This window comes from Cryptomeria japonica, chromosome 4 (assembly GCF_030272615.1).
Source record: "Cryptomeria japonica chromosome 4, Sugi_1.0, whole genome shotgun sequence".
Classification (NCBI taxonomy): Eukaryota; Viridiplantae; Streptophyta; class Pinopsida; order Cupressales; family Cupressaceae; genus Cryptomeria; species Cryptomeria japonica.
The window spans coordinates 523851768-523865671 of NC_081408.1; the positions used below are offsets into that span (position 1 = coordinate 523851768).

Here is a 13904-nt window from a genome sequence, read left to right on the forward strand (position 1 = left end):
ACCATTCATAGGAACAAGCCTAGCCTCGACATTGTATTCTTCATTGGTGCCAAAGGCCCCTAAGAGGAGCTATGAAGGAATGGGAGAGGAGCAAAACATGGTGAAGGATTTTTTTTAATTACATTTTTTTAATTTTATGAAGAGTTATTTCATCTTATTTATATTTTAATAAAATTAAGGCTTCACAATATTTACAATCTTAAATTACATGCTAAGTAATAATACATATCAAATAATCTTATTCAATATTTATCTTAATTATAAATAGAAAAATAAAATCAAACCTTCACAATATTTATGATCTTGTTCAACATTTTTCTTAATAAAATTTACCTTTTAATGATGATAGTCTTATGTTAAATATTTTCATGTAATCCTAAAATGTGCACGTATCACTTTTATTAATTAAACCTAATTAAAATAAAATAAATCAAATGAATTTACTCAATACAATTAATTTAACTTGAGTTCATGGTAGTTGATATGATAAGATTTGATGTAGCAAGATTTTGTGTGGAATTATGATTACCTTAGGATTGATTCCACAACTATAGAGCAATTATATGTCATGAGGATCTTACCCTTAATGTGTAGTTCTAATCTCACAAAACATGCATAGCTTCTACTATTGTATTCACTAAATTATCTACTCCTCATTGATTATTAAGGATTGGTGAGATTTCAAAACAATTTGAGAAAGTCACTTGATTACAAGGTTTAAGTTCTCCTAAGTTCATCCTCTTAATTAAATTGGAATCGGGGTGTATGGAAATGATGTATAAAAAAGTGGCCAAATGGCCAATTTTCTACATAATGCGCTCACCTTATGTATTTAAAAATACCAAGTCATAACACGATCATTTTATGGCTTGGTAAATATTAAGCCATATTATGAGTGTTTTTTGTGCCTAATAAAATGTGCCCAAATTTGCTTGAATTTTGTAGCTTATAAAATGTGTGAGAGAGAGAGAGAGAGAGAGAGAGAGAGAGAGAGAGAGAGAGAGAGAGAGAGAGAGAGAGAGAGAGAGAGAGAGAGAGAGAGAGAGAGAGAGAGAGAGAGAGAGAGAGAGAGAGAGAGAGAGAGAGAGAGAGAGAGAGAGGAGGGGGGGTGCTATGAAAATAGATATCAAAGATATAGAGGGAGGGGATGAAATAGAGAGATAAGGAAGGAGAGGGAGAAAGAAACATATAGTGTGTGAGAGAGAGAGACATAGAGATGGAAGAGAGATAGAGTGAGCTGGATAGAGAGAGATTGGGAGAGATAAGAGAGAGGGGGATAGAGATAGAGAGAGGGAGTATACAGAAATAGAGATAGAGGGATAGATAGAGAGATAGAGATGCAAAGTAAGAGAGAGGGAGAGAGAGAGTCTATTGGAGGGCTCGGGATATAAACACAAAGAAATGGCAAGAGATGTAAAGATATAAAGGGAGAGGGAGATGAAGAAAAAGAGCAAGGGAGCATAGTGAAAGATAAAGGGGTAGAGAGAGAGAGATATAAAAAAAGAAGGTTAGAGTAAAGGAGAGGAAGAGAGAAATATAAATACAACAAACTAAATCCTTTTGGACTCAATCTAATTATCCTAATATAAAAATAAGTTTGAACATACACTATATATGAGTCTAAAAATATGCTAAGAGACATAACCTAGACATATAAATTTTGAAAATGGATGAAAATAAAAATTAAATTCTAAAAAACCAATGAGTGGGTGTTAAGAACATGCGCTTTGCAATTTTTAAATTTTTTGAAGTCAATGATTGAGGGTTTGATTCATGGAGCTATAGGTGAGGGGCCCCAATAGGCTCCCCTATCCACCATGATTGTTTCTGCAATAGAAAAGGAAGGAAAAAGGGAAAACAAAGAAATAACAACATGTACAGTACGAGGGGGTTTTCACAAGACCCCTCCAAAAAACAATTTTTTTTCTTTTGAAAAACTTTTACAATTTTAAAAAATAAAAACTGCAAATTGAAAAAATGAAATTTAAAAAAAATAAAATTGTATAAAGTATTTGTTAATAATTTTTTTTTACAAAACCGTATTGTACTACCCAAATAGGGTAATTTTTTTCCGCAAGGCCCCGAATTTGATTTTCACCAAATATAGGAAAATTTATACTTAAAATTCATGGAAATAGCCTTCTGGACTCAATGGTGAGGTCAATATCGCCATATGATGCCCCCAATTTTTGTTGATTCTTAGATCTGAAAATCAAATGCTCCAGAATGTCTCCAAATAAACTACTCAATAAAGCCACAATGGCTCTAATACCATGTACGAATTTGTCAAATATAACCAAGATCTAGAACATAATGAATAGCACAAATAAGAAAAACAATAGATTGACAAGAACAAACTCTATTCTCTTCAAGATGCAAAATATGATCAATTGGATAAACCATATAAAGAAGATGAGTTTTCTTATATAGGCAAGGCCATATGGATATGTGAGCACACGAACATGACATGTGGCCCAATGAGAAATAAGGGTAGGTAAGGGTGAGTAGGAGAAATAATAAAATATTTTACAAGAGGTGTATCACCCACCAAAGGTGGAATGTAACAACAAGATAAGGCCACAAAAGGTGGAATTTCTCCTACAAGCAACTCCCCCTAAGTGTCTCATATCCAAAATACTATGAAATGCATTATCCTAAATCAACTTAAGTGTAATTATGAGACATAATTTACACCAACACATCTACTTAATTTGTATTCCATCATCAAATTTCACTATCTCAAATACTCTTGAATACTGAATGTTTTAATTAATTGAAATTATTTATATTTTTTTTCATATCAAACATCCAAAATTAAAAAATTAAAAGAAATTTCTATTCCATGATTTTTATCTCTAATTAATACAAGATAAAAACAATTTATATTCCATAATTTTTATCTCTAATTAATACATAGGCCATCTAGTAACAAAAACTAGATCCAATACATCACTCATAATTTTTATCTCTAATTAATACACAGGCCATCCAATAACAAAAAACTAGATGCAATACATCACTTATTGTTTTACAATAATGAAAAAATAAATAAAATTCAAACCTAATTATAATATCGACATATATAAATGCTTTGATTTGTGAATTAATGTCCCCATCTAGGGGTGTTAGGGGTGCCTTCTATAGCAGGGCTTGATAGTGCTTTCCTTCGATGGGAAGCTCCTACTTTTTCGGGACTTCTCTTTTTCATCTATATCATCATCATCAATACAAGGCATACTTCAATAATAATATCAAATTTTAAATATATTTTAAATTAAAATATTAACAAATAATAATATTTTTTTAATAAATATTTTAATACATGTATAATTAAAAAAAATATATCATAAGGGAAAGAAACTAGTTTATAAAAATCTATACCTCTGTGATGTGCATCTCTCTTACGCCCATCTTCTCCTCGCCTATTTTATCAGACCCTGCAAATTCAGTATGGTCGTCAAAATGTTATCAAGACAACTTTCCAATGATAACATTTAATCGCTTTAGATCAAAAAATAATAATTACCAAGCAGACTTTCATTTGATTGGAATATTAACACCAACATGAGTAAAACAATCGTGGCCGAATGTCTGTCCATTCCCATTCTAGTATGAATGAAATACAGAGAGATAAAACTTGTTCTTTTGGTTTAATGTGAAACCATGAAATGGAGGAATAATCTTAATGCTATCTTTGTGCAATATTCTTAGAGTCTATTCAATTATTGTTGGGTATTATTCTTTAAATATTTTCTATTGGAAAAAAATGATTATCTTTATGTATAACTTAGTCATATAAAATTCATATAAGAAAAAAATTATTTGTTAAAAATAATCACCATTTAATAATTGAATTATTCAACTAAAAAAACCTTATAACATATGAAGCTTATTTTATTCATCCATACTAATAAATATAACTAAAACTTATACTAATTGAATTATATTTGACATGTAGTGGTAAGTAACAAAATTTCAAGCCTTTGGGAATAATTTATCATTGATATTGATGAGCAAGCATCTACTAGCCCAGCCCTTAAAACATGTCATAATAAAGATAAAAGGACAATCAAAATTCAGTGTGCAATGGATAATATCAAAGAGATTTTGAAGGCGAATTATTAGATTCTTAGGTAGATGATGTATTTTCTTGAGTATAATTTCCCAATGAACATGTGTCGTCTTTGGATAATATTGACATGAAACAACTTATCAAAAATTAGTTTCTTTAATCTTATACGTCTCTCCCCTACTCTCACTCTCTTTCTCTATTCCTCTTTATTAAGCCCCTTTCTTATCTCTCCTTTGTATCTCTTTGTCTACCTCTTTAACTCTGTCTTTGCCTCTTTATCTGTCTCCTTCTACCTCTCTCCATAGATTTTATCCCATCTTTATGTATGTTTTATCTCTCTTTCTCTATTCGCCTCTCTATATTTCTCTCTCTATATTAGTTAAATATAATACTTAAATATATATTAAACTTCTATATAATAATGTATGTAATATAGAATATAAAATATACAAGTGTGCCTCAGCACTAGACAAGTGCACCGACCTCTGAAGCAGGTCGTCTTGACTGTATACAAGATTACATATAAAATATACAAGTTGTGCCTCAGCAGCCAAGTGCACCGACCTGTGAAGCAGGTCGTCTTGACTGTATACAAGATTACAAGTTGCTTAAAATCTCTTCCTAAACATATTCTCACACAGCCAAGTCACGAAAATCTTGTAGACGATCATTGTTTGGTAAATACTGAGGTGACTATATTCCTCGCGAAAATGTTGATCGAGCTTTCATCCACAACTTCTTGCAGTCAGAGAGTTATGTCTGTGTCTTCAGCCACTCTATGTTTCTGTGGACTAGCATTGCTGATTACCAGCGCCAACGGGCTTTTAGAAGAAGGCGACACACTATTACAAATAAAAGAGTCGCTAGAGGGTTGTGGAGGTACAAATTTCCTGGCAGACTGGTCCAATGCCTCTGCTTCATCTGATTTCTGTAAATGGCAAGGCGTCAAGTGCACATCAACATCCCGCAACGTTATTTCACTCGCTCTGGCCGGTGAAAACCTATGCGGCCATCTTTCTTCTATGATTGGGAAGCTTAGCCTGCTGGAGGAGCTCGACCTTTCCAGCAACAGATTATCTGGACATGTTCCTCCTGAATTGGGAAATTGCACCCGCCTTCAGCACCTTAATCTCTCCTATAACTTCTTCAGTGGTGTCATCCCCTCAACTTTGGTGAACTGCAGCTTGCTTACTTTTCTTGACCTTAGTTCAAATAATATATCTGGTTTCATTCTTCCAGAGCTGGGGGAGTTGTCCTATCTGTCCGAACTTCATTTATATGCTAACAATCTCTCTGGAGCAGTGCCGGCATCTCTTGGTAAGCTTGCAAATCTTCAAGTTTTAAGGGTAGGGTATGGTAACCGCTTTACGGGTTCCTTACCACCTGAAATTGGTAACTGCTCAAAGCTCACGTTTATCAGCTTTGCCTCCTCCAATCTGGAAGGCACAATCCCATGGGAAATCGGCAAATTGCAAAGGTTAGAAGCTCTAATTTTGTTTGATAACCAATTGAATGGTTATATCCCTTCAAGCATTGGGAATTGCTCGGCCCTGCAAGTGTTTGGTGTTTATAGAAATAATATACAAGGTCCCATTCCAAGAGAGCTTGGCCTTCTCAGGCGTCTCCAAATTCTGTGGGTGTACAAGAATATTCTTTCAGGACATCTTCCCAACGAATTGGGCAACATGTCAATGTTGCAAGTGCTAGACGTGTCTGACAACAATCTTGTTGGAAGTTTACCACAGGAAATAGGTAGGTTGAAAAGTTTGAGTTTACTAAGCCTTTTCAATAATAATCTTTCTGGCACGATACCTGAGTCCTTGGGAAATCTTGCTAGCTTACAAATATTAAATTTGGATGGAAATCAAATCACCGGCACCTTGCCGGAAGGACTTGGTTTTCTTCCCAATTTGAGTCTGCTGTTTATCAGTAGCAACAGATTGGAAGGTCAGTTGCCTGCATCCCTCAGAAATTTCAGCAGTCTGGAGATCTTGGACGCCTATTCCAATCGATTAAGCGGGGAATATCCTCCTGGAATATGTAGGGCTAAGCAATTAAAGATTCTCAATCTTTTCGACAATCTTCTGGTGGGAAATATCTCTCTTCTTTCGAAGAACTGTATTTCATTGAGGCGAGTTCGGCTGCAAAGTAACAACTTCACAGGCCACATTCCTTCAGATATCTCAGAAGTGTCTGGTTCGGTTTACCTGGAGTTGTCCTTCAACAGTATTCATGGAGAAATACCTGCCGAGGTAGGCCAGCTCAACAATCTCACTAATCTCATTGTTTCTAGGAATTACATAACTGGACCTATTCCTCCTCAAATTGGGGATCTCACAAACCTGGGCAGGCTCAAGTTGAGCAACAACAGACTCAGCGGAAGTATTCCTTCCCAAGTCGGAAGTCTCATGAATTTAGAATGGCTGGATCTCAGTGGAAACTCACTTGAAGGTGCTATTCCTCAACATCTCGGCAACAAATTTTCCTACCTGCTCATCTTACGGTTAAGTTTCAACAATTTGAGTGGAAGTATCCCTGCATCTCTGGGAGATTGCTCAAGTTTGATAGAGTTAGACCTGTCTCGAAACCAACTTGAAGGATCGATTCCTAGGGAAATAGGAAAGCTGGTGCATCTGTCAACTGGGTTGGATCTCAGTTGGAACAGATTATCTGATTCTCTTCCACCAGAGATTGGAAATCTTCTGCTTCTTGAATCATTAGACATCTCCCACAACCAACTATCCGGTCAGATTCCAGCGGCTTTGAGAGGATTAGTGCTTCTTTCGAAATTCAATTTTTCATTCAATCGATTCACTGGTCGAATTCCTGCTCTGAAGGCTTTCTCTAAAGGCCCAGCAAGCGCCTTCGATGGTAACGACGCCCTGTGCGGCCCACCCACTTCCAGTTCCTGCTTGGAAATTAGTAATAGTAATAGTACCAGTAATAACAAGAGTTTGGGTACAGGCAGCATGGTAGGAATTGTTATCGCTGGATTGGCTGCTGTTGCGCTTCTAATGATGGGCCTTACAGTATATTATAATCGGAGCGACACAGCTGCACAAGGTGTAGAAGAAACACGAGAGGAAGATATAGGCGATGGATCATTCAGCAATGTGGAGGTGGATGTTGCCGGAGGTTATAAGCACAGAATTACGTATCAAGAAATTTTGAAATCTACGGAAGAATTCAGTGATAAATATCTAATCGGCTCTGGTAGCTTCGGTAGAGTGTACAAAGCTCATCTGAGGAAAGCTGAGAACAGCATTGCAATTGCTGCAAAGGTCTTGAGTTTGCACGAGGATGGGAAAAGTAATTTGAGGCGCGAGATAGAAGCTCTCAAGTTCGTCCGCCACAGAAACATTGTGCGATTTCTTGGGTTCGTGTATGGTACTGGCAGCATCAATATGGACATTCTGCTCTTCGAATACATGGCAAAGGGTTCTTTGGGGGAGGCACTAAAATCACAAAGGCTAGGGTGGAAGATTCGATTGAATATAGGTTTGGGAGTAGCGCAGGCTCTGAAATATTTGCACCACGACTGCACACCTCCAATTGTACACCGTGACCTTAAATCGGCCAACATTTTGCTGGACGAAGAATACGAAGCACATGTGGCTGACTTCGGCCTTGCAAAATTGCTCTACCAAGAAGGCCGAAGCAGTAGCTCCTCTCTTTACGCTGGCACTCATGGTTATATGGCTCCAGGTACACATTTTTTTCACATGGATTTATACATATATGATTTTTATTTTTTTTCAAATGTTAATTTATATTTGTAGGTCATTTTATTGTAGAATGCGGGTATGGAGTAAGGTCTTCCCCGAAGCAAGATGTGTTCAGCTTTGGAGTTGTGCTGCTGGAGCTTGTCACTGGCAAGCCAGCCATCGTGGATGAGGAAGGAGGAGGAGGAGAAAGCAGAGGTTTGGCTGAATGGGCTGCTATCATGCAGAGAAAGAAAGATGGCCGCGTAGTTCTGGATTTCATAGATGTCGAGCTGGTAAATGATTACGAAAAATGAGGAGATGAAATTGAGAAAGTGATTGAGATTTCCCTCCTCTGCACTCGACCATCGCCCAGAGAGAGGCCATCCATGAGAAGCGTAGTGGACATGCTTTCTTCTCCATCTCCACTGCTACTGGAATATGCCTCTCTCTAAATTCTTAATAATCGTACTGCTCGCACCCTGAGCGCAGAGAAGACGTTCTTTCAATTACAACTCTTTCTATATTTCGTCCATATCTCGCAGTGAAAACACTTTGAATTTCATTATATTTAGATATTATTGTTCTTTCAATCAAAATTGGTCATTGCACTTTAGATACCTTATATGTAATGTGATTCTTAATAAGTTGAATTATAATATCCTTCTTGTCTTGAGAACTTGGGTAAAACACTACAATAGATGTGTGTTCAGGCATATCAAATAATATACATGATCTAATTTATTATTATATTAATGTAAGGGAGTATAACAAATACATGAAAAACACATGAATTTTTAATTTATATATATTTTTATGAGTAAAGGAATCATCATCAAATAGAGAAACTCTATAATTAATTTAATAATTTAACAATAAAGTGTTATTAATATACATCAAACTTTTCCCTTCAATTTGATAGAATTATAGTAGAGTAACCTTACTTCATCTAAAAAGGACTCATTTAAAAGATATTCAAGGATTCCAATTTATAGAGGACAGGAGAAGGAAAAACAAGAATGGTTTCCCAAAATCAAACTACCAAAACTAATGGTATGATAACTAATACTTTACAAATAACAACCATTACTAACATCCTTTTTATGCATGTGAAGGGTTGGGACAAACAACCAAATATAACGCTCCAAAATAGAGTGGACAACTCATTTAGATCACATAGATTATGATAGGATGCTTCAATCTATATCCTAACACCTAGTGTTGAAAAAATGATAAGTAAAAAAAATCGTAACTACCATCATCATGAGTAACCTCCATCATGAATTCCACTACAAATAATATTCCAAGTTACACGGATAATAATATCTCAAAACCACCTATATAGATTTTTAAGTACTCATTTCTAAAATATTAGAGATCTAACATTAGTACACAGATATAAGATTATATCTCATTATCAAGAAAAAATTACTTTTACTTAATATTATACTTAATATTATACATTGAAATGACATAAAAGTGAAACATAAAATGAATAAATTACATGATACAAGGTCCATTCAAGAGTGAGGCAATCATTCGATCTATTGAGGAATTGACTAGATCTTATATTACCCTAGTAGATTTTTTTCATGATAGAGAATGTAAAGAATGCTATATATTGATTATTTTATTTTTGATTTCCTAGCTAGTTTAATGATCATTTAACATCCTACAAAATTATTATAGAAGGGAACATCTATTTCTACTAATTAGACTAGACTTATAATTTATAATGGTGCTATTAATTTTTTGAACAATGAATTCATGGAGGCTTTATAGAGGAAGATTAAAGAACCAAACATGAGTAGCGAGCTATTTATAAGGGGTATAGGAGTATTGCACATAAATAATATTTTCTTTAAGTAACATAGACGTTGTTAGTGAGTATGTTTTGAGGTCCAAGATTAAAAAATTAAGAAGATGGACAACTGAAAAGTTTCATAATTGAAATCTTTTGAATACAATATATTTAATTATATTCCAACTGTAAGATTATTAATTATCAAATATTAATATAAGTGAAAAATAATATAGTCAATATAAGAAATAGTTTAGAGTCTGAGAAAAAGAGGTTAAAAAATAATTTATTTGTAAAAGTACTATCATAAAAATAAAGACCACAAATATTATGTAGGCACTTCTTTTTTATGACGCAAATAATATCACAAATTTTTTAGTTTTCTATCAAAAATCCTTTCATCAAAGTCATATGTGGTACTCTAAGAACTAGCTCCTTGAAACAATATATAGATTTGTGACTAAGCATTTTGGCACTACTTGCATATTGTAACTTAGACTACTTTGAGTATAGAAAGTTGTACTTGCATACTCCAAATCATAGATCATGATAACTTAGGATCAAAATTCTATTATAAATATAATAAAAAAATAAATTCACCTTTAATGTCCTTTCTTATTAGAGTAAAAATTATGAGCACACATAGTAATATATTAGGACTCTCCCACTATAATAAGATCTACCAATAAATTGAATGTGAGAATTGAAGGACAAGTGGAGTGGGTACTTTTTTTTTTTATTGTTGGAAAGAAAATAAAAATTACAATGCATATGTTAAACAATATATAACCCAATCCTCAAAGAATGGACTATTATTCCACTAATTATCTCTACACTATCAAACATTTTTATAGTTAAAATAAACAAAAGAGAAAATGACACAAAAATAATATAGAAGGTATTCTCAAAGAATGATCTATTATTACACTAGTTATTAGCCACACTATTAAATGTAGATATAATTAAAATTAATAAATTAAAAAGTCTTCATAAACAATACATTTAATGGTAAGCCTAATATCTTATATTATCCTAACAAAAATATTCAAGTTATTAACCTATTAAATGTTAAGATGAAATAAACTAATATATATGTTATTAAATTTAGTCAAAATATTTGAATTTTGAGCTTTCATTGGTTAATAAGCTACAAAGTAATGAAACGTCATAATGTAATAGTACATCTAACTTTGGTAGGAATTAAGAACATGTAACAAACCTCATTCTCTCTCTATTTTTTTTTTTGGGTCTAAGATGGACAACAATAGATTTGAAAGTTATTGATAAAATATTGATAATTATATTTTGTTTGTAGTGTCTCGTAAGATCTAGATGAGAGGAAGATGGTTGTGAGATCAAGAAGCACAACATACAAATATAAAATATTTTTTAAAAGAAACATATTATTGTAAAATAATTACATTGAAATTATATATAAAATAATTTTTAAAATATAATTATTTAATGCTTAGTCAAAATTATAAATATCTATTTCTAATTTTTTTTATTAATATCTTTACTAATTATAAAACATTTTTTAAATTTAAGAACAATAAAAAAAAAGATTTTAAATAATTTTCAACCACTTGAAAGTCCAATGCCTCACATTACTTTATAATTTCAAATCTCAAAACTACCTTTAAACAAAATAATTTATTTCAGAAAAATTCAATATATTTGATTGATGCTAGAATTAATTATCATGTAAATACTTAATATTTGGTCAAGATTACAAATATCTATTTCTATTACCTATATAATAATAACTTTAGAGTAAAAGAATCTTAAATTTACTCATCACCAACAAAAATAGATTTTAAATGATTGACTGTTGACATCGCTTTATAATTTCAAAGCTTACATTGTTGAATTGAAAATTGAAAATGTTTGATTGGAATTAAAATTATTCGCCTATTTCATGGGTTCACACTATGCCATAAAAACGAAATTTAGGGTGATTAAATTATGAATAAAAAATTCCAAAGTCCTATAGTAGTATCAAGTCAATAATGATTGTTATCTTCTATGTAAGTCAATAATAAATTTTTTCTTATAATTAATTATAAATAGATGCAAGAAAATGAAATAATTTGACATTAAAACACAACAAACAAATTGAAGCTTGAAATCTTCGAAATAACCGAAAGTCACGGTGACAGAACTTTCTATGCAGATTGATGTTAGCATCAAGACCAAGACGAACTATTTCAAATGACGTAATTAATTCATTTCTATTAGTTGTGATAAAAGGAACGAAGCAAGAAATGGAATTTAAATTACAGAGTCGTCGAAGTATTTTAGTCTAAACATTTTTATCTGACCTTTTCAAATAAATTATGACTAGCGCTTGCATCTAAATAGGTGCAATTTATTTATCTTTATAATTTTTATATAATTTTTTTAATTAACTGATATTATTAAATAATTTTTTTTAAATATAATGATTAATATTAGAAAAAAATATAAATATAATGGAGATTCTATTTTTTTTAAACAATTTTTTTTTAAAAAAAAAATCTTTATTTTTTAACAAATGTCCACGGAATTTGTCTTACGTCAGATTTTTCTCACATTGAAATTTGTTTTTGATAATAAAAGCAGCTAAAAACGTCAGATTAACATTGAAATTTGTTTACCCTAATATATATTTCAATAAATGATTTAATGGATTGCAAAATACTATTCTTGTTTTTTATTGATTCATGAAAATTATTATTATAAGACAATTTGTGTTGAATTATATTAGGGATCAATCTACTCAGTTTAAAATAAAATGCATTGACACCTCTGTTTGTACAACATTCTAAGTTCAGCCAAATGATCTCTAGTCTAAATCATGATTCAACTCTACTATCACTCTTTACTCATCACATTAACTCTCTAAAATCTTAATTAATAAAAAAATTGAAAACACGGTTTTAGAGCTTGTATTTAAAAGGATCACTCAAAATCATTTTAGTATCATATAAAAAATTGGATCAGAGTAGACCAATACATTTACACGTTTGTCTTTTTAACACTATGGATTCAACCCAATGATCTTTATCTAAATCACAATCCAACTCTATTCTCACTCTTTACTTATCACTATGAACTCTTTGTAAAAACTAGTATAAAGCCATCACTATTTTACATTAGAATCATCAACCCAACAAATTCAACAATTATTAAATATCAAACTCTAGGTAATATAGTCACTAAAATCAAAACAAAATTGCATACTAATGCGAACTTACATCATTGCCATAAATATGTTCCATTTAGATTTTCAAGTTTAATTGTTTCAGTTTCTAATTAATAATTCAATTAAAATTTCAATTTAGAAACTTTTTCATGATGGTACCATAATTGAAATTTTTTAATAGATGTTTAATTTCAAATTTTGTTATGTTATTTCAATTGATTTACATATTCCCAACTCTTAATTTATCTAAATTTGATATGCTATGGATGACAAAATCTAGATCTTGAATTTTATTGAATCGAGATGAAAGAATTCTTCCCACACATCATATAATGTTAACAATTTATAACAAATTGTATGTTTTTGAGAGCTCAACTCTATTTCTCTACAATTCCACAAGAGAATACTAAACTTTTAATTATCATTACCATCAGGCAGATAAGCTATTAGTACAATCTACAATTGGGGGAAAATGAAGTACCAAAAAGCCTACAAATATTTTTGTCTTCAACAAAATAGGGGAAAGAAGTAGGAATATACAATATACCGAATGGTGAAAATCTCAGTGGTTTGATTTGTTCACACTGTACAAAGATGAAGCAGCAGAAGCAACAACAGTTTCAATGAAATCAAAATCGTCTTTGACTGGTAGAGCTCCAGGCGGTCTTTAGCCTCTGGAATTGAAGAAGTTTGTTTAGTGTAGGATCTTGCACCAGGTGGGGCTGCCAACATGTATTGTCAAGTAGCAAAGCAAAATTAGTGCAGGAATCTAAGAGCCTGAAGCACCAGAATCCCCAAAATAAAGGGAATATTCGATTTCCTGACAATGACCGAAAAGAACACACAAATTTTTCAATTTAGCGACAACCAAAACAGTTTGATGGCGTGATACATTTTTTTGATGGTGGGTTCCCCACCTTTAAAAAAAATAAAATAAAACTAGTGAGCGTAGGTATTCTTGGTTTTGTTTCATTCGATTAAAGGCCTACAGATTCTACGATGCAACCCAATAGGGTGCAAATAGTTATTCCGATAGTAAATATACTTTGGATAATTTATTTGGAGGGTCAAAATATGATAGAAAATAAAATTATTTTTGTTAGGTGTAATTATATATAATATAAGTAAATTCAATTTGCAATGTTA

The 13904-nt window shown here is 32.2% G+C and overlaps 1 protein-coding gene across 1 annotated transcript; it reads left to right on the forward strand.

Moving 5' to 3' along the window:
* The first annotated feature begins 4782 nt into the window (after nucleotides 1–4782).
* Nucleotides 4783–8377, forward strand: LOC131069006 (probable leucine-rich repeat receptor-like protein kinase At5g63930). The gene is made up of 2 exons (XM_058004288.2): nucleotides 4783–7777; nucleotides 7867–8377. The coding sequence occupies exons 1-2, from the start codon at nucleotides 4783–4785 to the stop codon at nucleotides 8088–8090; spliced, it is 3219 nt and encodes a 1072-aa protein (XP_057860271.2). The 3' UTR covers nucleotides 8091–8377.
* The last annotated feature ends 5527 nt before the right edge of the window (nucleotides 8378–13904 follow it).